The sequence below is a fragment of the Dipteris shenzhenensis genome, chromosome 19 (genome assembly GCF_047967505.1).
Source record: "Dipteris shenzhenensis isolate YYH24624 ecotype China chromosome 19, Dip_SZ_1.0, whole genome shotgun sequence".
In the NCBI taxonomy this organism is placed as follows: domain Eukaryota; kingdom Viridiplantae; phylum Streptophyta; class Polypodiopsida; order Gleicheniales; family Dipteridaceae; genus Dipteris; species Dipteris shenzhenensis.
In genome coordinates, this window is record NC_141614.1 from 31,450,855 (window position 1) to 31,476,914 (window position 26,060).

The following is a 26,060-nucleotide window of genomic DNA, read 5'->3' on the forward strand; positions in this document are numbered from 1 at the left end:
AGATGAGCAAGCTATATATTCGAAAATCTAGGCATGTATCCTAATACATTGATGCCTTGCTAGAACTCGTATGCCAAGGAGCAAAGCATGTATGAATCTGCAGGCATGAAGATGAAAGTGGGCTTTGAGAATAGGCATTCCGCTCCTGTCGAGCCTGCAAGGCACTAGCCAAGAAGCTAACCTCAAAACAAATGTACAGTAATGAGGAGCCAACCATCTCGAGATTTCTTGTGATCATCTTGCATTTCCAGAGCTCCCGCAAATTCTTACCTTCCTCACCGTTTGCGTCTACAATAAAAACACAGATATGAAAGGAAAAGAAAACAATAAAACAACAAAAATATCTCAATGTGAAATGGGAAAAGGCGTCTGTCGGAGTGCGTCTATAGATGCGTTTGTCTTTTGGAAAAACAGACAGCCGCACCTATAGACGCGCTATTAGACGCGTCTATAGATGCGCTCCAATAGTCTTATGTGTTCTTCCCTTTCCCCTTTCCTTTTCCTTCTCTTTCCCTTCCCCTCAAGAGCTGCTCCAATTCTCTTCGTGCACTCCCTCTGCTCTGCATGCTTGTCTAAGCGTCGATAGGCCACTGGTGAATGCCTTTTCCAACCTTCCACAAAGCCTGAACTGACCCTCTAAAGACCTAGCAATCTATCTGCGACAATCAACAATCTGAACAACCATATCCAGAAACTGAGAGAGAGAGAGAGAGAGAGAGAGAGAGAGACTCCATCAGCTCAGCACTTGTCGCAGTAGATGGCAAAGAATTATAAATCAAAACCTGATTGAAACATGTGAGAAGCACTACTAGCATAAAAGTTAGAACAATATCTCGATCATCTACTCTCACAAAAGAACAAAGACGCCTCACATCAATCAAAGACATGGTCACTAGGAAACCTGCTCGGTGTAAATAAAAAACAAGGCAATGACTCTAAGTCAAACAAAGAAGTTCTAACCTCTGTAAAAGGAATGCTTCATGAGCTCTAGTGCGTCACACATGAAGACCTCATCAAAAATTTCGTGAACACCATCCGCGCTCAACGGAAGTTTATTACACCCACTCTACAAACACCCGAGTATTACAACAGCTCTACACAAAAATACCGAGCAAGTATAAAACGATGCCTACACCAGTTCAAGCCGAGCTTGCTCCATCCCCTTACACCAAACTCACTGTCACTACCAGCATCTGTATCGAAGATAATCTACAACATGCAAATAGTTGATATAAAATTTACATGAACATCGCCTATCAAAATAAAAGGAACACCTCCCACATATTCTACCATGTCCATCTCACAAGCGCTTCCCATACCATTCCAAGCACTTTCTTTCGAACCACGTATGCTCCAGCAGTACACACACAATTTCACACTACTGCGATTGCAGGACACAGCTACGAATCTAGTGCACGCATGCGATCTTTTATACGCAAACGAAGATCAATGAAATACGAAAATAGCACATGCTGAAGCCAAAAACTGAATTCGTGACATGATTCACAGGAGACCACACAAACACAGACACCAAACCCTTTGGAAGGCCCTTTTTCTCTTCCACTCCACGTCGACATGCGAGTTGCTGGAAGATTAACGAAATAAAAAAATAGCACATGCTGAAGCCAAGAACCGAATTCGTGACACAATTCACAAGAGAACACACAAATACACCAAATCCTCCGGAAGGCCCTTTTTCTCTTCCCCTCCACACCGACATGCAAGATTAGCAACTCACATGTCAGAGTGTCTGTGGAGTACTAGCAAGAGACCGCGAATACAAGTGTCCACAAGAGAGAAGCTTCATGAAGCAACACAAACACCTCAGAGTGTATGGGGAATACTAGCAAGAGACCGCAAATAGAAGTGACCAACGAGCAGCGCGAATGATCTCCACAATCCACAAACACCTCACAAATGATGCCCCTCGCAACCCTAAAAATATGAACCCTAAACTAACCTAACCTTCAGGCTAACCTTACAGTCCCGCTAACCCGGTCAATATTGACAATCTCCACACACAACCACCTTTTCCTAACACAGGGCCGAAAATTCAAAACAGTCCTAAGACCCTTGCAGGGCCAAAAAGGGAGAAGAAAACTCACCACTACTAACTCTCCCAAGATTGCAACCAATTAGTGCACTTTTCATCATAAACAAACTCTCAAAGCTTAACAAAACTCACATGAAACTCCAACCATGGCAATGGAGAATGATAGCTCCAACAAGTGAATATTCACCTCTAGATCCAAGGAGGATTATGTCCACCTTCGCAAATATTGTGTAGAATAATGTATATGCAGTCGATGAGAGATAAAGGCTGTATGGATTGTCTAAGTGATGGTATGGCACTTGTTCAAAATTTCAAGAGCGAAGGAAATTTCATAGTAAAAGGAATGAGTGACAAGCAATGCAATGCCTCGCCACCTTTCAATGACGGTTAAGTAATATCCATTTCTGGGATAGCAAATGCATTGCATTATCAAGACCATGTACATGATAATGAACGAAAGTACAAAATGTGGAATAAAGTATTAGATTGAGAAGAGAGAGAAACACTCAACTACAAACACAAATACAATTGTACTATATGTGCTCTCTCTCTCTCTCTCTCTCTCTTACTATATGTGCTCTCTCTCTCTCTCTCTCTCTCTCTCTCTCTCTCTCTCTCTCTCTCTCTCTCTCATTTTGGTAGTGGTCACAAGTCCCATAGATCCTGAATGTCTCCAAATAACTTTAATACTCTCTCACAAACACACACACACAACAGATGGCACCCTCCATCTACAAACGATGGTGCGGCATATCCTGGACCACTCTTCCAGTAATGCTCAGCATTATACAATATATGTTGAGCTATAACACTTCCTTTCAATGATACCTGGTACATGAGTTGTCAAGGCATAGGATGCTTGACAAGTCTTCCTCCTTGGGCATGGTTACAAGCCACTTGGCTCGCCTGACCTTTCATGGCATTTATAATTAAACCTGAATAATGCATTGAAGCTCGTACTTCAATGATTTAATCAAAGCAATCCAGCTCAAAATTTGTGTTACAGAGTATAGAAAAAGTTCAACACGAGGGGATAAGGAATTGCCTTCAGACGAGGTGGTCTACAGAAATAATGTGATAATGATATTGATTATCATTAATCACTGTTAGGCGTAAATTTCTCCAGGCCATATCATAATATTTTACAGCATGTGAATATCATTGTAACAATGAGCCAAGGTACTGCAGCATTTTGGAGTCGTGATTGACCAGCATCATCATCAGGAGCTTTAACATGTTCCCAACCCGTCTCAACAAGGTTACAATTTTTCCTTTTTTCTGGTACAGAATTTACGCCCAGCTTGGATATCTGGCAAATTTGTCTTGATGACCTCTTGTATCTCTATGCCCTTTCCACTGTAAGATTTCCGATGTACAAGTTAAGTGATTGTAAAAAAAAGCATTATTCGTGACACAAAACTGGGCCTCCCAATGGGGTCTGCAATTCAGCCGCCACATTGTGAGAGATTCTGCCAATGTGCTGCAATTTCAAAGATAAAACACGACTTTCGCAATCAGTTTCTATTAGTATTCTTGATTAATCTAACCCTGTTTTTTACCACTCCAGGTGTATGAGGGAACTATGAACAGATTTTGTGCTTGAACCTAGTTCTCGACCAAAATTTTAAATAACAGAACAAAGAGAGGTCGTATATACTTGCTCTAGTCGAAAATTCGTTCCCCAGTAGAAAACAAATTCCACATAACAGTTCCAAAGAGATAGAGGCCAACTGCTACTTTGAACACATCATCCCAAGTCCCTGTAACAATTACAATGTATTACATACACATTCGTAGTCAGTTCCTATGAACAAATTAGACACAAAACTAAAAGTACTGGCATTTTCTGTCATATTACCCTGTGCAGAATTTAGAATTAAAACCCTAACATAAGTTCGAAATATAAAACACATTATTGCTTCGAACCTCATGCCCATATATGAGGTAGACTTTCTTTTTTGTAGCTGAGCGCTCCAGCATATCCATGTGACCATTCACCCACCCACCCACACCCACACATGCATATTGGAAAATAGAGTCCATTGTCCCACCTATATGCCCCCATATGAGGAGAGCACAGGGACATGGTACTCATGTACGATTGGGGGGTTTGAGACTGCTGTGTGTGCATCGAGTTTGGATGCCACATGGCCAGATCTAGGTGGAGACAATAATCCACAAGGCAAAAGCATGTGGGCGGGCAGCAAGGTAGGCTGTCACACTGACTGCCACACAGTCCAAGACATAGGGCTGGCAATGGAAGAGGACATACCTGTACGGATGTTGCAGCGACAGGTACGGAAGTTAGATCAGGAAGCCTGCAGGCTGCGCGATCATTGTACTAGTACTGCAGGGCTGCAGCAGCAGGTACAACAGCCTGTACTGAGTTTGCAGGACCTAGAAGAGATTACATAGGTCGGAAGATGATCAGGGCAGGAGCAATGGCTACACCAGGCTGCGCATAGTCATATGAGCCAGAGAAGACTGAAACAGGTTGGCAGTATTACAGACTGCAACACAACAGTCCTTGACAGGTCAGCAGTAGGGAGAGTGTCCTTATATAAGCCTGGTCCAGTAGGCTCAGCACAGACTGGGTTGGCCAAGTCTGGCTCGTTGGCTGGATCTACAGACCCAGTGGGCCAGTCTATGGGGCTTAGTGCCCTCTATAAAAGGCCCGTTGGTAGTTCAGACTGGAAGCAGCCCTCACATTCTAGAGCAGAACTTGGCGCATAGCTACAGCCAGTAGGAGAGCACATGTATGCAGGAGGGTGCTGTCCAAGGACTACGGATGATCACTGAAGCTCACTGAGGAGGAGAGCAACAAGTGTAGGAGCAGTGTTTGCGGTTGCCATAGAGCATCCAGGGCAGCCGATTGCTGCATGTTTTGGGATCTCTGGTGAAGCTTTCTGTAAAGAGTGTGGCTCAGATTTTGTGTAATATACTCTGAGATACTTTAAGACTGTTATGCTGTTGTCTATCTCCTGAATTTGGTGCTTGTGAGTGCTCTCCTGTAGACACAGTAAGTTCAAGTTTTTAAAATCAATTCCCTGCTCATCTCCTAAAGATTCTTCTGTTGCACACGCCTTGTCCATTTCTATTTCCGCTGCATGGAGAAACTAGACAAGGGTCTAGGTTTTGCTAACATGGTATCAAAGCCATGGCTGCCTGTCTAGAGAGTTGAATGATGGTGGTGTGCTTGGAAGTGAGATTTGAGAGACTAGGGTTTCATTGGAGGTGGACATTTCAAGCCAGGAGGTGTATGCCCTGGTGATCAAGCCATCCAGTAAGGGATTGACTTCGACAATTGAAAGAGGAAGGCGCCTTCTGGTATGTGCAGAATTCCCTTTGGAGCAAAATCTCATAGGTCCAATGCGAATTCCGAACTTTGCTTTGATGGAGATGCTGGATGGGACAAACTACTCAATCTGGAAAATCAAGATTTGGAGTCACATGATTCCACCATATGACATAAAAGAATGGATGCAAAAAGATGCGGATGCATTAGCAATGATCATTGAGATGATTTGCATATTTTGTGCTCCCGCACATTCCACTAGCAGAGACTGCACCTGAGGCATGGATGATCTTGAGAGACTTGTACAAGACAATGAATACCGGTCGCATTGTAATGCTCCAAAATCGTTCATTTATGCTGAACATGAAAGAATATGACCAGGTGAGTGACCATCAGGTCAAGTTCAGAGTCTTAAAGGATCAGCTGGCCGTTGTAGGTCAAAAGGTGGACAGCCATTAGTTGGACACTCTCATGCTGAGTAAACCGCCAAGATGCTGGGTGAGTAACAACCCTGACAGCTAGAGAGAGATTGAAACGTTGATGTTCAAGGAGCTTGGTTGCTTGTTGATGCAAGAGGAAACAAGGCAGAGGCTACATGAGGATGATGGCACCGAGAAAGTGATAGAGACAAGAAGAAGAAAAGAAAGTGCTGCTATTGTGATATGCTTGGACATATGAAAAGAGATTGCTGGAAGAAAAAGGCTGATCAAAAGAGGAAGCAGAAAGAAAGTCCAAGGAAGAAGAGCCTGCAAAAGAGTCAGCTCAGGTAATACAAAGTGAGTTGTTCTTGGTAACTACACCCTGTAGTACCTTTGGACAGTGTGCGCAGATCCAAGTGTGACAATGTTCATATAGAATAATGGTTAGAAAATCCAGGTTCCCCAATAGATGAGGAGGACAGTATGTGTTGCTCAGGACAAGACTATTTGTCATAGGAGACGACGAAGATGAAGACCAATCTACGTTGGAACGCGTTGGTAGCTTGCACTGACTGGAATATTGGCTCCAGAACTCAACAGATGTGCTCACGTGAACACTTCATTCAGGTACTTAGCTTGTTTTGACAGCAAGCAACAAACTAAAGACCAAGGGTATGTAATCTTCTTGTGTATATATGATGATCATAAAAGCATATTTGGCACTCAATGCTTTTTAAGTTGGAGTGTGAAAACCTTCCAGACAATTGCAGTTGGTATGTATAGCTCTACGGAGTTGCTACTTATAGGTGATACTGACGATGAAGACTTCTTAAGGAGAACCAGAGGCACCTACAAAGTACCTATATCCAGTAGGAGAGCACGTCTATGCAGGAGGGTGCTGTCCAAGGAGCTTGCACTACGGATGGCCACTGAAGCTCATTGAGGAGCACCTAACCTGAGGAGTGCAAGGAAAAGTAGCAGCATTGCTTGTGCTCACTATGGAGCATCCAAGAGCTGATTGCTGTGTGTTTGGGATCTCTGGTGAACCTTCTCTAAAGAGTTATTGGCTCAGATTTTGTGCAATATACTTTTGGACTGTTCTACTGCTGTCTACCTCCTAAATTCAGTGCTTGTGGTTTCTCTCGTGGACACAGAAAGTTGAAGTTTTTCTAATTAAAACATTATCTTCTATTCTTCTAAGGATTCTTCCGTTGCACATTCCTTACCAATTTCTATTTCCCCTGCATGGAGAGACTAGCCAAGGGTCTAGGGTTTTCTGACACCGCATTTCCACCCACACCCACCCACCTCAACAACAACACAGCCACACTAACACACACGCTTGCGCATAGACAAAGACAAAAAACCACCCAGGACATAAAACACACACACGCTTGCCCTGAAAATTGTTCACAAGAAGAGTTTTGAAGGGGACATTAACTATTGATATGCCTGTCTGATTAATGAAGTAAACCAAGTGCAAAAGATTGTTCGTTAAAACCCGCTCATGCCTAACAATCACATTCTTGCATTTTCAAATTGGGAGGGGTGCAACAGATCGTGTCACTAGGATATACCATGTTGGAGAATGTAACCTGTCGCAGCTGTGCCTATTACACCAGCAAGCACACCTGCTGTGTTGGATAAGCCAAGTAAGACTCCCTGCATAAATGGCAGTAATTTGGTCAATACATTATCAAAGTGCAGAAAAGCGACACTTAGATACTCATGTACAACCATCAAAATTCTGGCGCTTACTAGATTTCATGATGAAATCACTTCGAAATTGCATGATAGGTAAAAACCAAACTAATGGGAAATCACAAACACCTCTTCTGTCGAGACAAAGGCCCTTGTAGAGGCGTAATAAGGGATGCAAGAAAAGAATCATAAAGGTCACCTCCAATCACAATAAAAGTCAAAGATTTTATCTCACCAATGCGACTCAAAGCATCGGCAATCCCATTCAAGCTACCATTCTAGTACCTGATCTCCATGTCAAAAGCATTGCAATGACGCAACCCACCACACCTTTCTCCCCTCAACTCAAGCATATCATAGATGAACTTGATAGGCTCATGGTGCGCCAATATAACAAACTTGGATTCATAAAGATACTGTCTCTAGTTTTCAAGGCATGATTAACCGGTTACATACAATCCTTCTCCTAAGTATGTCACCAAACCTGTGTATCATCTAGCTTTTTAGTCTCAAAAGCTATAGGTCACCCCTCATATAATAAAGTTGTGTCTAAGCCTCAACCACGAATGGTCTGGTCTCCTAGGATCTCGTAAAGCCAATGTAGCCTGTAGGTGACTCTTTCACCTTAAGCTTGAAAGTCTAGAGAGCCTCATCAAGCCTTTCATTCCAAGGTACAGGATTGTTAATCCACATCCTTTAAGGAGGTTCGTTCAAGGAGCAGTTGCCTTTGGATACTCCCTTACTGACTTTTTCAAAAAGACAGTGAATCCTAGAAACGCTCATAGTTGCCTTACTCTCTAAGAAGCTCGCCAATCCAAGAACTTTTGGATCGGTCGCCTGGTTATCCCTTACTGGGCCCCACATGTTTTATGAGGGTGAGCCTTCTTCTTGGGCACTCTCGGTTTGCAAGCAGATGATAGAGACCTGCTCTCTTCAGGATGTACCATTTACTCCCTTCAGAGCTTCTCATGCTTCAATGGATACTTCCTGGGAGATTCTGGCTAGCATTTCCTCTTGGCACATCTCGAGAGCCAAATGTACAGAGGCCCTGGATGGCACCCAGATACACCCTTCACAGGTGTTCATGGGTATTTGGACTAACACGGTTCATACTTTGATAGCCATTTGGGCTAGCATGCAGGGCCCTTCACGGACAACCTCTTCTAGGAGGACTGTATTCCTACGAGTTTGGAGGGGTTCTCCCTTTTTCTCGGAGGGTTCTACAGGATTGAGATGACACTATCAGCCCCAATCCTTTCTTTTTGGCCAAATAGGCAATCCTTAAGTGAACCACTCAAGCATAATAGAGGAGGTTCTTTTGTGTGAAACTAAGGGAAGGCGACCAAGGGGGTATATGTGTGTGTATGTGTGTGTGTGTGTGGGTGGGTGGGTGGGTGGGTGGGTAGTGTGTGTTTGTGTGGTGTGTGTGTATGTGTGTGTGTGAAGAGTGTGTGGATGGCGAGCTCAGCCTCTCCCTCGCCCGTCCCTATACCTTGCCTGCAACCTACTGCTACTACTCTGCCTGCATCTGTACCCCCTCTGTCAGCCCCCGTACACCTTCCATCTGCACCTGTACCTGGCCCGCTGCTGCCCATACCTTCTACGCAGCAGCCTCTGCATAGGCCGCCCTCATCCGTACCATCCTTGCTTGTCCCCTCGACATTCTCCTCTGCTTTTGCCCCTTCCTTTGCCCCTGCGTAGGCCGTACCTACTGTACGGTCGTCTGTACATCATGTACGGATGTCCATACAGGCCCCCTCCTCCGTACACGTTTCTTCACCCGTACGCTTTCCTTCATCTGTACCTGCTCCCATGTCCGTACAGCCAAAATCCGTACCGAATTCGTCTTTCCCTCTGTCTCTGCAGCCTTTTTCTCTTCTCACGCCGGGTTCTATACAATCTCTTCCTGATGTCTCTTCCTCCCCTCTTCTTGCTGCTCCAACAGATGGCTCTTTCGTTTTCTCTGCTTCAGCCCCCCCTTCTGCCTCTTCTCCTCCTGCACGTGTCTTCTTTCGACGGAAGCGTGGTGGTTTTCCTCCCTCCACTTTGGTTAAATCGGCAAAGCTGGATATCGCGGATGGTCCTTCATCTTCCCTCTAGCTAGACCTTCTTCACCAGATGTGTTTTGCTTCTATCACATATGTTCCTTCATCGGGTTCACCGCCTATTTGTTCTTTGGACTCTGCCCTTCTGGTTTCCGGTCTTCGACAAGCTCATCAGTTTGGGGTCTGTCTCTACTTTATGAGCAGGGTTTATTCTGCAGCTCAACTTCGTCATTGGGCTGAAGTTGTAGTGGGTCACGATTGCCTTTCCTCTGTCTTTCAGGACAAAGGTTTTTATTATGCCCACTGCTCTTCAACTGATGTGGTGGAGCGACTCGTCCGTCGTGTTGGTATTCATGGGGCTGGTTGCTTTGCTTATGTCATGCCCTGGGATCCGCTTTTTGATCCGTCCGCCTCTCTTCTGACTCAATGTCCGCTCTGGATTACCCTCAAAGCGTTGCCTCTACCTCTTCTTCAACATCTTTCTACTCTTGCAGCGCTTTTGGGAAGGCTTCTACATATTCCAAGACAGGAGTTTTTGCAAGCTATCCGAGATGTTTGCCTTTGTATTTTATGGGATATGATGCAGCCCGTGCCCTCTACTCTAGATCTTGATTTGGGATTTGCCCATCCGATGCACATCAGGCTGAATTTTGCCTCTTTTCCTACAGCATATTATCGGTGCCGGTAGGTTAATCATTTTGCACGTGATTGTCCTTCTATTTCCGAGACCACTCCTCCTGCTCCTTCTTCAGCTGTCAAGATTACTCTTCCTTCTCCTCCGGTTTTTACTATGGCTTCATTGGATAAGCCTTCTTTCACTGCTCTGAAGCACTACTGGAGAAAGGTAGATAAATCATAGGCCAATCTTTCTGTTGCTAAGGAAGCTCAGGATCGGCTCCTGTTGAGCACCACCAGCCTCCTTCTCCTCAGGATATGGATGTGCCCCTTGAAGAGGGGATCATACAGGATGCTGCACATGCTATCTCTCAGGTTGATACTTGGAGTGAAGCTGAAATGATTAGTCCTGATTTATCAAATGCAGCTCCTTCTTCAGAGGGTACAGATGTTGATCTAGTTCCTTTGCCTGTGATGACTGTGGCAGAGTCTATTTCCGTTCAGGATGCAGATGTTCCTTTTTCTCTATTTTCTTTTCATCGTATCTTGCAACAGGATTTTGACCCTGTGATTCACAAATTCCGGCTGCCATCTTATATTAAGAAGAATCAAATGGGCAAAAAACATGTGGTTTTTATTGACGGTGCAGTTTCTTCACTGCATCAATTTTTACAAAGCAACAATCTGAAAATGGAGGATGTTTTGTTTCTCCTCCAATGAATATGTAACTTTTTACTGGGTTGCCTAATGAGTTCTTTCTCTAATGCTTTACTTGTAAAAAATTTCCTTTGTGCTTATTGGTGGGTTTTTACCTCTTTTTTAGGTTTCCCACACAGAAATAAAAGATTTCACTAAAAAAAAGTGTGTGTGTCTGTGTGCGCGCGCGCGTGTGTGTGTGTGTGTGCATACAGATTGGGGTGGTTTTTCTTGTAATAGAAACAATCATGGCTTTCACTAAAAAAAAAAGTGTGTGTGTGTGTACAGATTGAGTTTGACATTCTCTCAAGCTGTTTTTGGCAAGCATTTCTAGTTATTCGGGATCTATCCTCAACGGCCGGTTACCTGGGTTCACTACTGGGCACTCTGGACTCTCTAGAAAGCTAGAAATCACAAAGTCTTTGGTGATCCAGTTTTTTCTACTTTTGTTTTCTTCCGTCGTTCTTTGTAGCAATCGCTCTTCGATTGTTTGCAAACTCAATGCATAGATCAAGATGTATATTTATCCTACATGGACATTTTCGCTTGATGTACTATTTCAGCTTACTAGTTCTTTTCTGGATAGCCATCTTGTAATATAAAGCACTCAAAATTTTCACTAAAAAAAAAGTTTGTACATATACATTTACATACATACATACATACATACATACATACATTATATATATATATATATATATATATATATATATGTACATGTACATGTGTACACACACACACACACACACACACATATATACTTACATACATATATGTGTGTGTGTGTGGGGGGGGGGGGGGGGGGGGTTGTGTGTGTACTGTCACCATCAATCTTCCCGTACATTCGTCAAACTTCCCGTACAGCTTGTCAGTTGTCCCGTACATCCTGTCAGTCCTTTCCTGCAACCTGTCAATCCTTCCGTACAATTCTGTCAGCTTCTCCGTACGTCCGTACAGTGCTTCAGTCCAGCGTCTGTATAGCCTGTCAGCCCTTCTTTATGCCCTATCTAATTCTCTTCGTTTGATATCTGTTGAATCCCTTAGCCTCCATGGCAAAAGAAAACAAATATTATGTCAAGAGAGCACTCTTTCCTGAACCCAAAAGACAATCAAGGGAAACCTCTCCCCCCATAGCTCCTCTATTTGAAGATGCTTCCTATGTGTTTGACATGTTGAATGACGATTTTCAACAAAGTAGAAGGGAATGGATTCAACCTACTCCAGAACTCACTTACAAAATGAAGTTGCCTTCTCTTGTCCATCCTTTGAAGAAGCTCTCTCAAACTGCAGTTATCATCTTTTTCCCAGGCAAAATACCCTCTGCTAATGATGTGGGACAATGGGTGAATTCTCTCCTAGGTGGATGCTATGTAGAAGGAGTCTATTTTGCCTCCCGAGGATTTTATGAAGTTCACCTTTTGGATGCCTTGACAAGACAAAAGATGCTGGAAATGTCCCCTTTATTTTTTGGTCGATAAATGGTGCATATCATGCCCTGGTCCCCTAATAAGGACTATCACAACCTCATCAAGCATCATTGCCCTATATGGGTTGAAGTGGTTGATTTTCCAGATTACATGAGAACAGAGCTTCCAGGTTTAGCTATGACATTGGGACAAGTGATCTGTCCCCCTCGTCCCACAGGTAATAAAAATCGTTTTTGCATCTTATGGGATACTGATAGACCGACCCCTCCTCTATTGCAATTGAGATTGAGGGTGTAAATTTGGGAAAGAAATATTTCACTTTAAAATGGGGCATTTTTGCTAGAGCTTGTTTTTCTTGTCACAAGTTTGGGCATCTTGCTTTGGAGTGTCCCTCTATCCTTCATCCACCTCCTCTAGCAGCTATTCCGCTGCCATCTAATAAAGGAGGTCACAAGACATATGTGGAAAAGATTGAAGCTAAAGGAGCAAAGTCTTCAGTTCATACAGGGAGCCAGGCCAATTCAGCTCAAAATAAGGATAAAGGAAAAAGCAAGTTAGGGGAAAATAACTCATCTTCTCATGAGGGATGGCAGACTGCAAAGAAGACGGTGCCTCTCAAACAAAGACCTCTCCAATCTCGTAATTGGGATGCCTCTGCTCCTTCTCCAAGACAATCTTCTACCTCTTCAAGCAACCCCATCTCAAAGGCATGGGTTAATGCAGTCAAGAAGGGTCTTCCCCTTTATGAAGAAGATCATATAATCAGGGAATTGGATACTGAGGGTCAGCAAGACCCTGTGGCAATGGCAGAGGCTTAATGCCTCCCAGTCTTATGGAGGACCGTTCATCTCTTGTACATATTTTCATGCGTGCTTCTCTTAAATGTATTTCCTATAATATACAGGGCCTCTGCAACCAGAATAAATGGAGGCTTCTATGGCATTATATAAATACAACTCATCCGGATGTTGTGTGTCTGCAAGAGCATAATCAGCATTTTTTTGCTGGTCAGCATGGGTTTTTTTCTGGATATGATATATTTTATTCAGGATCTGAACAATTCTCTGAGCTGTGCATTTTAGCCAGACATGATCTGCAACCCTGGATAGCATATAATGATCTTGGTGGATGATGGATGATTATCCAATGTATGATCAATGGAGAGATTTTTGAAATAGGATCTTTGTATGCCTCTCAAAATTCAGCTTCCAAAGCTCAAATGTGGAACTCCATAAAGCAATATCCTTGGTCTTCAAATGCTCTACTTTGTGGTGATTTCAACAATTCTCCTCACTGGAAGGACAATACCACGGATAAATCCCATATGCTGCCCTCTAAAATCCAGCAATGGGAACATATGACATCATCACTACAATTTGCAGATTTATGGACAGCAACTCACCCTTCAGTTATGGGATTTACATATCATCATAATGCTTTTACAGAATATTGGGCCAGGCTTGATAGATATTATCTCATTCATGCTCAGCAATATGATGAATATACATGTCAAATGTGGACTGATTATTCACAACAATTATCTGATCACACTCCACTTTGGCTCACCCTTTCATTTGGTATGCCTCTGGATGACTTGCAGCTCTCTTCAGTCAGGAATTTACAGGTCAATCAATTATATCTTTCTCATGAAAAATTCCAGCATATGATCAGACTGGCTTGCAGGCCATTGCTATCCCATGCTCAGGAGGATCTGGACTTCGCTTGGACCTCTTTTATACATCATATTCAAAATGTCATTAAGGAATATGGAAGATGGTACATGGCAGAAACCAGACAGCATATCCAGTGGGCAAAATCATACAAGCAGTATTTATTACAGATTAGTCATCAAAGATCTCTATCTGCTTCTGAGCAGCATTTATTGTCTTGTGCTTCCTCCATAATTGATGCCAATGATAAACGCAAGCTGTCCAAATGGCAGATCAGGGCCAGAGTTAAACCTATGCTAGATAAGGGCTGTTCCTCAAAATCTTTTTTTCGGAACTTACATGCACATAGACAAAGCCAATCTATCATGAGGGTTAGGAAACCAGACGGTCTTTGGACCCAGACTCTATCTCAGCTAGAAAAACAATGTCTGGATCATTTTCAGCTTCTTTTTTCTCAGCCATCTTCTTCTACACCTCAGGTTGCATTGGCTCGGAGCAGATTTACTGAGCTTGTTTCTCCTATTGTCTCTTCGCAAAAAGCCTCAATGCTGGAAATGTTTTTTTCAGATGTTGAATTGGATGAAGCCCTTAAGCATTTGGGTAAACATAAATCCCCTGGCTGGGATGGTCTGACGGTTGAATTTTTTGAAGCCTTTTGGCCTGAATTGAAGGGTCCAATTATGAAGTTTACTAATGTAGCCTGGCAGCATCAACATCTTCCCTCAGCTTGGAAGCATGGTCTGGTTAAGCTTGTGCCCAAAAAACCTCTATGTGAGACTATGGATGACTAGAGGCCCATCACTTTGATGCCGGTTATATACAAACTGATTGCCAAAATGTTGGTACATCGGATAAAGGATATCCTTCATGATGGACTTCATCCCAGGCAATATGGTTTTGTTCCAAGACGGCATATACATGACAATATCTCTAACACTCTCATCGCAATAGAATATGCAAAATATTCAGATCAAGATGTGTTGGTCATGCAGGTGGATGTGGCGAAGGCATTTGATACAGTACAGTGGGATTCTGTCTCTCAAATCATGTTAAAACTTGGTTTTGGGCCAAAACTAGTTAATGTCATATATTGGCTTTACTCAAATTCCACTGCACAATGCTTTATAGGGAATCATTTGTCTGAGTCTTGGACTCTCGAACGTTCAGTTCGACAGGGATGCCCTCTCAGTGCTTTGCTTTATGCCATCGCTTCACATCCTTTGCTTCTTTATATGGATCACATGGTTGATACTGGACAGTTAGAGGGGCTTCAGATTTCTGGTTCACGACCCTTCATTGCACAGGCCTATGCAGATGATTCATTCTTCATGCCAAAGAACGGTCCTTTGGAGATTCGCATCTTGAAAATACCCTTTCAGATTTTGGGTTGGCAGCTGGTCTTAAAATTAATTTTCAGAAATCAAAACTCTTGCCTCTCAAGCATTGTGACTGGCATGCTATCCTGTGGCCAGGCCAGATTATTTATCCAGAAAACATAGTAAGACATTTGGGCTATCCCATTGGCTGGAAAATCAGCAATAAGCAACAAATTTCATGGGTGTCAAAAAAAATTCATGACAAATTAGAATATTGGAAGATCTCCACTTGGCCTCTGCATGTATGGCTTCAAATTGTCCAGTCTATTGTTCTAGCTTATGTCCAGTTCTACCTTCCTCTATTACATTGGTCATCTCGAGATCTCACTTCCTTTATGTCTCAAGCCATGGAGATTTTTTGGAAAACTAAGCTTCATAAAAAAGCTTTACGGTTGCTCAAAATGGACTTGCTTTGCTCACCAAGAATGCATGGTGATTTGAATATAATAAACATCAAATTTCATGTGTCGGCAAGAAAGATCACTATGCTCAAGACATTTTTTCAACAAGAGCAGCCTTGGTCTATCATGTTGGCAATTTTGTGTGGTCAGATGAGCACAAATGCTTATGGACATTGGCTAGTTGATCCATCGGAAGTAGTACTTGGCAAATTTCAAGGTAAAATCCCTGGTTGTCCATTTTCTAATTCCTTGATTCAAGATTGGAAGCAAGTACTCTCTCACATCAAATGGTCTCCCCATCCTGCTTCTATAGCTTCCTCACTCAAAATGGAAAGTATTCATTGGAGTGCTGTGTTTTCCTCTCCCCTTGCTGTTCAACAACCCATCAGAGCTTACAATCTTATGAAATTGGGTATCCGGTTCGTTGATGACGTGGTAGATATCCAAGGAAATATTCTCACTTTTCCAGTAGCATGTCGACAATACAATCTCGGGATGCATCATAGACCTATTTGGAAAGCTATTGCTGATCTCTTACTCCCTTTGGTTCCAATTCCGACATTGAATGTCAGAGACAGGCTTCAAGATTGACACCTTCAGTCTTCAAGTCCAAGCATATCCTCTAGGCCTTTGCATTTATTGACTTCTATACACGCTTATCGATTGATATTACCTCCTCCCTGGATTGCCCATCATGCTAATTCTCTATGGCATTTGAACAAGTCATTAGCATGATGGAAAGGAAAATTGCGATTGATATGAAAGTTGAAAATGCCATTGAAGCAAAGACTCTTTCTATGGAGATGTATTGTTGGTATTCTTCCAGTGGGAGTGAAATTGGCTCAAAGACGGACAGCTTCACCACTTTGTCCAAGATGTCACCTTACTTCTAAGAGTATTCCGCATTTATTGTGGTCTTGTTCATATTCCAGAGACCTTCTAGACAGAATCTCCTATTTCTTATCTCTCAGATTTCCAGCACACAGGTTCTACAGGTTTTTCTGGATGTATGGCAAACTATCAGCTTCTATGTCACAGTATTCTCTTTTCTTTCACTGGATCAGATACTGGGCGTCCGTACAGTCGGGGAAGTCCGTACAGTTTGCTTGTCAGGAAAAAAAATAAATTCGTGCTATCAAAACTCCGTACGATTTTGTCCGTACAGCCTGGAAAAAAACGTACAGTTTTGTACCTGCTGTGCTTTCCTCCTTGTAAAGCGTTGTTGCTTCCATGTTTTTTCCTTAACTCGAATGGCGGATTATTCCTATGAGAAAACCTTTCACAAAGACAAGTCGGTTTCCAACAAGAAACAAAAACAGGTGATGGATTCAGATGATTCCCTTCATGACTGTGCTGAGGCTCAGCTTGTTTATGAGGTTATGCATGAAGGGTTTGAAGACACCCGTAAAGGTTGGAAAGATCCACTTCCCACCACTGGCATTATGGTAGAAGTGGATGATATATTTGATCCAGTTAAGGAGTATGCAAAGCATGCCATTATAATTTTCTTCCCAGGATGGATGCCTGCTGCTGCAGATGTTGGGAATTGGTTGACTCGAACCCTGGGTGGTTCTTATGTCAAAAAAGTTCATTATGCAGCGAGGGGCGTTTTAGAGATCATCATGGCTGATGAGGAGCACCCTCAGGTTTTCCTGGAGCACTCTCCTCTTTTCTATGGCCAGCAGATGATCCATGTTCTGCCCTGGTCTCCCACCCGGGATTATCAGGCATTGATTCGACATCGTTGCCCTGTTTGGATAGAAGTTGTGGATTTTCCTCAATGCTTGTCTTCTCTTCTACCTAAATTTGCAGCTTCCCTCAGTAAGGTGGTATGTCCACCGTGACCCAATGGAAATTCGAATCGCTTCTACATTTTGTGGGATACAGATCATCCCACTCCAGCTTCATACTCGGTTACTGTGAATAATGTTTCCATGGGGAGTGCCTTTTACAAGCTCAAGTGGGGGCTGTTTGCAGGTGCTTGCTTTGAATGCAAGCAATTTGGACACATGGCTTCACAATGCCCTTCCCGAGCTCCACCGATGTCAGTGCAAGCTGAAATGGTTCAGCCTTTGAATAAGAATGCGCCTCTTCTGTGGTCAAAAACAAAGGGGTCAAACAGTTTTTCTCTGTTCAAGACAAAGGCAAAGCCCCAGCTGTCTCACATGGTAATGCTTCTTTTCCTGTGCCTTTGTCCTCTCCACCTCAGGGGAAGGGGGAAAATTTTTTGACTGATGGATGGCAAACTCCTCGCAAAGTGATCTCCCCCAGGCTGCCTTCTCGAACTTGGAGTGGTGCATCCTCTCATGGGAAAACACCTGCTCAAAACTTTGGTGTTGGCTTGACCTGGGCTGCTATGACTGCAAATCGGACCTTGTTTCCTGAAGAAGTTGCTGCACTTTTGTCCTCTCCTCAGGCTGATGCTTCATCCCAAGGCAGAGGCCCAGACATTGAGGTGGAAATGCAAATGTAGACAGCCCGTTAGTTGCTGTACATACTTGTCCCATAACTGTAAATATGCTTGATCATCTGAAGTGTGTTACTCTCAATGTACAGGGAATGTGTGATGGTCGCAAATGGAAACTGGTCTGAATGTATATCAGGCAATTGCAGCCTGATATAATTGCTTTGCAAGAGCATAATAAGCATATGTATGCTGGTCAAATAGGCCATTTTGCTGGTTATGATAACTTCTATGCTAGAGAGCACTCCTTTTTTGGTGTGGCTTTTTTGGTAAAGCACGACCTTCAACCTGTTGTGGCTCTCAATGATTGCCATGGTAGATGGATTATTGTTCAATGCCTTGTTCAAGGGGAATTTTTTGAATTTGCATCGGTTTATGCCCCCCAGTCTTCTCGTGATAGAGCTTTGATCCGGGATACCATGCATACTTATCCATGGCGACAACATGCCTTCAGTTGTGGTGACTTTAATAATGCCCCTCAATCGGGTGACAACACCTCAGGCCACACTCATATGTTGGCTTCTGAAACACAAGCATGGTCTGATTTTTTTGCTTCAGTTGCGCTTGGTTGATCTCTAAAAGGAAATACAGCCCATGCTTCTGGGTTATACCTTTCAGCATAATGCTCAATCTTCTTATCGGGCACGCTTGAACAGATGGTATCAGATTGATCCACAGCATTGTGATGCCTTTACTTGTCAAATTTGGGTTGATCATGCTTTCACACATTCGGATCATGCTCCTCTTTGGTTGAGGCTTTCCTTACATGAATTTCCCACTAACAGATTGCCTTGCCGAAGGCTTTTGCTAATTAATAATAGTTATCTGGAGCATGTTGACTTTAAAGCCTTGGTCTCTGATGCTATTCAGCCTCTCTCTCGTCAGTTACGCATTGGTTTGGATTATGCCTGGTAGGCTTTTGTTGCTCGGATGCAAGCAGTTATTCGAGATTATGGCAAATCCTATATGCAAGCCACAAGGGAGACTGTAGCACATGCCAAATTTACATGTCAGAGTTTGATTGAGCTTGCTCATCTTCGCCCTTTGTCTTCAGAGGAAAGCATGCTCTTATGTCAGGCTCGATTCTCTCTTCAATCTAATGATCGCAGAAAGCTTGCTAAATGGGAAAGTCAGCAGCATATTCATCTAATTCTGTTTGATGCTCAGGCTTTGGAACTTGAACATCCCTTCACTGAAAGGGAATTGTCTGATGCACTGAGATCCTGTGGCAAATGGAAATCTCCAGGATGGGATGGTCTCACTGTTGAATTTTTTCTTGCATTCTGGGATCTTCTTAAATTCACCTTGCTGCAAATGGTAAATACAGCATGGCAAAATCAGCAGATGCCTTTGTCATGGAAAAAGGGTCTTCTCAAGCTGATTCCAAAAAAGCAGCTATGTGATTCACTGGGTGATTGGAGGCCAATCACGCTCATGCCAGTCATTTACAAGATCATTGCCAAAATGGTGGTTGATCGGATTAAAGGTTATTTGCATGATGGGTTGCATCCCTCCCAATATGGCTTTGTTCAACGTCGCCATATCACAGATAACATTGCCAATGCTTATATTGGGATTCAATATGCCAAATACACGCAACAGGATATTCTACTCTTGCAGGTAGATATTGCAAAAGCCTTTGACACAGTTCAATGAAATTTCATCTCGCAAACTATGCGAGCTTTGGGGTTTGGACAAAAAATGCAGCAGGTTATTTACTGGCTTTACAGAGGTAGCAATGCAGCTTGCATTATCTCTAAGGATATCTCTAATGAGTGGACTCTTCGTTGTTCGGTCCGCCAAGGATGCTCTCTCAGTGCTTTACTGTATGCCATTGCTACTCATCCTATGCTGCAATATATTGATCATCTTGTGGCTACAAGATCACTTCATGTCTTGGAATTGGATGCTAATCACAGCATGGTTGCTCAAGCTTATGCTGATGATTCTTTCTTTACCCCGAAGAATACGCCCCATGATCTTGGTGCCTTGATGCAGGCCCTCTCTATTTATGGTTTGGCAACTGGTCTTCATGTTAATTTTCAGAAGTCTAAGCTGCTCCCTTTGCATTCCAAAGACTAGCATAGTCTTTTATGGCCCGGGGATATCATTCCACCCACTTAGTTTGTTCGTCATCTTAGTTACCCTTTGGGGTGGGAACTCACTCGCCGACAACAAACTAATTGGGTTTTGGCTAAGCTTTGGAAAAAGCTTGAGTATTGGAAACTAGCAACCTGGCCTTTGCACGTTCGTCTTCGAATAGTGCAGTCCATCTTTGTGGCATATATTCAATTTTACTTGCCATTGATCATGTTCACTAAGGCAGATCTTACATCTTTCATGTCTGTCTTTATGAAACTCTTCTGACAATCCAAACATGGTAGAAAAAGTCTCAGGCTGCTTTCAATGCATCACATTTGTTCTCCCAAGATGCATGGTGGATTGAACATCACGGATGTTCATGTGCATATTCGGGAAAATGTTGCTGCAATTTCTGCAAGGTGATCAGCCTTGGGCTCTTATGATTAGGACTCTCGTCACTCATATCAGTATTCCTGCGTTTCGTCATTGGCAACTCGATCACTGGGATTTCTTTTTTCGCTGCACTGATGGCACTTTGCATGGATGCCCTTTTGTCTCCCGCTTGCTTCTTGACTGGAAGCATGTTCTTTCTCATCTCGAATGGAATGGACGGCAATCTTTGCTTGGAAATTCTTTGAGAGCTGAAAGCATTCACTGGTCGAAAGTCTTTCAGCCTCCCTTGGCTTTTCAGGAACCTCGACGTTCCTACTTTGTCTCGTTTAAAGGAATCACCTCCGTTGCTGATGTTATAGATGATGCTGGTACTGTGCTCCCCTTTTCTCTAGCAGCCACTACATATGGATTGGGCTCTCATTATCGTCCTTTGTGGCGACAAATTACTTCTATGCTTTCGCCCTTTGTTCCGATTCCTCCTTTGGAACTCCAGGACCGCCGACTGGAAGATCGGACTTTGACTTCTCCAGGGTCCTCTTCTCGTCCTTTGAGGCTATCTCATATTACTGTACCTGCATTGTATAAAATCCTTTTGCCTCAACCTTGGGTTTCAGAGAGAGGCGATTCTGTTTGGCGAATGCATCGCCCAACCAAGTGGTGAAGGAAAAGATTACAGCAACTTTGGGCCTATAAAGTACCGCTTCGGCAATAGGTTTTCTTTTGGCGAGTTCTTTTGGGAGTGTTTCCATCTGGACAGCTATTAGCTCATCGACACATTGCTCCTGCACTTTGCCATAGATGTTCTGCTTCTTCGGAGACTATGCCTCACTTGTTTTGGCATTGTCCGTGCTCTCATGAGTTTTTTTATCTGCTTCGACAGCACCTGCGAACGAGATTCCCATCTGTTCCGTTTGGGAAGTTCTTCTGGCTATTTGGGTTTCATCCATCCAGATCGGAGTTTCATCTTTTCTTCGTTTGGGTTCGCTACTGGGCACTATGGACTTTATGGACATATAGGAATTGTAAAGTCTTTGGTGATCCTACTTTCTCTCTGTTTGGCTTTTTTAGGCTTTCTTTGCAGCAATCTTTCTTTGATTTCTTGCAGACCCGCTGCATAGATCATGAGGTCTTTTTGGCATATATTGAAATTTTCAGTTGATGTAATTGTAGCACATTTTTTTAAGCTTGCTACTCATATAATATAATCAATCAAAGATTTCACCCCAAAAAAAAAAGTGTGTGTGTGTGTGCGTGTGTGTGTGTGTGCGTGTGTGTGTGTGTGTGTGTGTATATGTGCATATACATATATATATATATGTACACACACACTTTTTTTTTTTTTTGGGTAAATCCATGATTATATTATCAGCGAACAAACCCATATTGCGCAGGATGAAGGCCATCATGTAAATACCCTTAATATGATCAACCACCAATCAGCAAAGAGTGATAGGCCTCCAATCGGCAAAGGATTCACATATTTGCTTCTTCAGAAGAAGTTCTACAAGTCCTTTTTTCCAAGACTCAAGCATGTGTTGATTTTTCCAACCAGAATTGATCATATGCAGCAAAGTTCATTTAAGGATATCCCAGTATGCAAGAAAGAATTCAACAGTGAGACCATCCCATCCTAAAGATTTCCATCTTCCATGATTTTACTCCATCAGATAATTCTCTTTCAGGAAAGGAATTTCTAGCTCCAGAGCTTGTACAAAAGAGATAATGGGAGAGACATGCATTAATTGAGACCAATGATGCCTCTCAAAGGCCAACATATGAGTACAACCAGATGTATTATCTCCCTGTTGAGGGGCATTATTAAAATCTCCACAAAGAAAGCATGTTGTCTCCAGAGATACTGCTTCATATCTTCCCAAATCATACCTCTACTACAAGAAGATTGGGGTACATACACTGAGGCAAATTCAAATCTCTCTCCCTGAATAAGACACTGCATAACAATCCATCTGCCTTGAGTGTCATTAAAGGCAACAGCTGGCTGAAGATCATGCTTCACCAAAAAAATTAAACCTGAAAAAGAGTGCTCTCCCGCATAAAAGATGTCCTAGCCAGCAAAATGACCATGTTGTCCCGCATATATATGCTGTTTGTGCTCTGGTAAAGCTACTATATCAGGCTGCAAATGATTGAGATACACCCATACTAGCTTCCATTTCCTAGCATCACACAAACCCCGTATAGTGGGTGTCAAACATTTGATTTGTGATAGCATATTTACAGTTTATACACAGCTGAAGCAAAACTAAATCAAGTCTACATATCCATCTCAAGATCTGGACCTCTACCCTGAGGTGACACAACCGCCTGTAAACCCGTGAAGATGTACCATTCCATGTGCGAGAAGGTAAAGGTCTCCTGGTTGTCACAATTTTCCTTGGAGTCTGCCAAGCCTCCTGTAAAGTTGTCTTTTCCCTTGGGTTGAGAGGTGGAAGGCATGGAGGTAGAAGCATTCCCATTTGAAAGAATTGGTGTTTTTTCCTTATCCTGCAGGGGCTGTAATGACTGGCTTGTTGCCCTTATTTTTTACCGCTGAAGAACCAGCAGTATCTTTATTTTGCATATGAGCAAGCATAGCATCCAGAGGCATTTTGTGCAACACCAGAGGGCATGGGAGGCCATGTGCCCAAACATTTTACATTCAAAGCATGTTCACGCACTGGATCAACTATATCATCGACCTCCACCATAATCCCAGCAGTGGGGGCGGAATCTTTCCAATCCTTGTGGATACCTTCAAAACCCTCACGCATAAGTTGAGCCTCAAGTGAGGCATGCAAAGGGTCATCCTAACCCAAATCCTACTTTTGTTTTTTGTGCATGTAAGTCTTCATTGAAGTCATGAAACTGAAAGGAGTGAAAAAATAATGGAGAAGACAGCAAGATAAAAAAGACAGCGGGCAGAGGATAAATGACAGTAAGAGGACAAGAGAAGGGGGCTCAGAAAACAGAAAAAATGACAGACGGAAAGCTTATGCATAGGGTAAGGAAGGACAACAAGGGTGAGCACAAAGGAAAAGGGTTTATCACACGAAACCCACACGCAGGTCTGAAGAACAGGAAAACGGAAGGGCAAAAAAAATGAAGGGAGAGAGGGAAAATGGGAGAAGAGCTGACGACCGGCAGCGGAGGCCTGTTTACAACCTACAGCACACCAAAAACGGCCGTACAGCAGGTTCGGAACAGAGACAGAAGTCGCAGGAACTGCTGGAGAGCACGGGACCTAGATGAGCTCGCATGGAGGGCGCGGGACCCTAGTCGGGGCTCCAAGGAGGGTGTGGGACCCTAAGCAGGCCTGCATCAGCAAGGAAATGCCATGGCTCTCTCCACCACCTCTCTCTCTCTCTCTCTCTCTCTCTCTCTCTCTCTCTCACACACACACACACACACAAGCACATGCACATACAGTCTGCAGACACATTTCCAGAGCATATAAAATATTAAGAACATGTTATCCATCAAACTGACTCTATTTATGGCTGTTGACTTTTGAGTGCCTTGATACAAAAGTTTGAAACAACCGAGTTGAAAAGTCAGCATACCGCATAACGAGGACCAATATCCTGGTGATTGGAATAGAGACCTGATTGTGAAAATGCATCGCATCCCTGGATAAACAAAATTGCTAGTCAGAAAACTGCACAGCACACATAATTATAACGCTGCAAAAGAAGTCTATACTAACTACAGAGTATCCCACCTGAGAACACATCATGCATAGAACAGCTAAAGCCGGTGAGTTAACATGGCTAAGCTGAGTCAGAAAAAAAGCAGGACCAAGAAATCCAATAGTCTGCATCACCTGCAAGATTTTCCTTTAACACATTAAATTTCAGTCAAAACCAAACCAATGAGGAAGTACCGTGATCGTACATTTTGCTTCAAAACTTAGACCCTACTATATGACCTCATTCAAAATTGCATTTAGATTATGGTGACCCACATGGACAAGCGCACGCATGGGCACGTACCTACCTGCCCATGCGCGATAAAAAACTAAGGATAAGACTTAACCGAAGACTCCTCAAAGGAAACTTTCAGTAACTACATGGAAATCCGTAACATACATGGACTAAGACACGACTTGACCTAAATATTCCAGCAAACTTTGACTCCATGTAAGCAAAAACTTTGGCAACAATTTCAATGAGACCCCGAATTTACACCAAAATAAACTCAAAAGGTTCACAACTATTTGTGAACTTCTTACAATAACCCCTTAGCAGTGTTTCTTGCAGCCTAGCTTAAAAACTCAAAGAAGGCATTTAAGGGTGAGCTCACAGTCCCAGATAGACAAGAAGCACATTACATCACCACATCTACATCCCAGAAACACGACGCTGGGTCCTTTCGGAACCTCAGGGCACTCAGGTGCCTGTGCTTTGACATAATTACTATACCTTACGAACAGTGGTGACTGAGGTTCCCTTACTGACAAGTGTGTCAGCAATCCAGCCACCCAGGTTGGCAGCTAACGCCATAGTAAGCCATGGGAGGACTGAAAACATCCCAGACTCCATGAGGTTGAACTTTAATACCTGGTCCCAAAATGAATCATATAAGGTTAGAACTCCAGAATGGCACAAAAAACTTTGACCTAAAGCAAAGCATCTAGATACGAAGTCTAAAAAAAGAGGTGTGCGCCTAGAAAAACATAGACAGAGGGCAATCTTACTGTGAACACACCGATTGAAAGATTGAAAATAAAGTAAAGAATACTTCTACTGGTACTTTTTACTTTTTATTTTTTTTTAAAGGTTGAGAAATCTGAATTTCAGACAAAACATTTTTTAAGCATAAAAGATTATGGATGTCCTCAACATTTAGAAGACAAGGAGTATGTGATTGTATGCATCAATTTTCTATGGCAGGAAATGAAAGCTGGAGCAACATACCTGACAGTAGTATGTCGGCATCCATGTGAGAAGGATGAATGTTCCCCAATTGTGGCAAAAGTGGCACACTATCAATGCCCAAACAGGTGCCTTTGACAGCAACTGTTTCCATGGGATTCCAGCGATTGCCTCTTTTGGCTTGCTACTTCCTAGGATGAGTTTCTTCTCTTCTTCAGTTATATCAGGATCTTCGAGAGGAGAGCTGTACGCCTGACGTCAGACAGCGGCAGAAAAGTCAACCTTCTGACAGATGGTCAGCACAATAAAAACCTGTATTTCAAAAGGAGCATATTTTCATGTATAACTTTAAGCCCGATTTCAGGATCATGTTCAAGATTCAATTAACAGCAGATGTAATAATACTTAATTCTCAAGAACAAAAGTCCTTTAACAGAGCCAAAATATCGAATACACCCTTCTGAGACAGCTTCCAAGATTGGAATCCTTTCTTCAACATGCAGTGCATATAAGAGAGAGAGTTTTTGTACAGTAGTTTTCTTTGTATTGTAT

At 42.9% G+C, this 26,060-nt stretch overlaps 1 protein-coding gene across 2 annotated transcripts in view; it reads right to left on the reverse strand.

The window, feature by feature from the left end:
- Positions 1-2,660: 2,660 nt before the first annotated feature.
- Positions 2,661-26,060, reverse strand: part of LOC147890347 (sodium-dependent phosphate transport protein 1, chloroplastic-like) — a 67,059-nt gene continuing 43,659 nt past the window's right edge. The window contains exons 6-12 of one of the 2 annotated variants that reach the window (XM_087390450.1): positions 25,551-25,760; positions 25,056-25,193; positions 24,356-24,457; positions 24,198-24,263; positions 7,345-7,429; positions 3,711-3,813; positions 2,661-3,491 (exon numbers count right to left, since the gene is read on the reverse strand). In XM_087390450.1, coding sequence (XP_087246576.1) covers positions 3,716-3,813; positions 7,345-7,429; positions 24,198-24,263; positions 24,356-24,457; positions 25,056-25,193; positions 25,551-25,760 — 699 coding nt within the window. In that variant the 3' untranslated portion in view covers positions 2,661-3,491; positions 3,711-3,715. Of the gene's footprint in view, positions 3,534-3,710; positions 3,814-7,344; positions 7,430-24,197; positions 24,264-24,355; positions 24,458-25,055; positions 25,194-25,550; positions 25,761-26,060 lie in introns of both variants that reach the window. The other variant, XM_087390449.1, reaches the window with a different exon arrangement.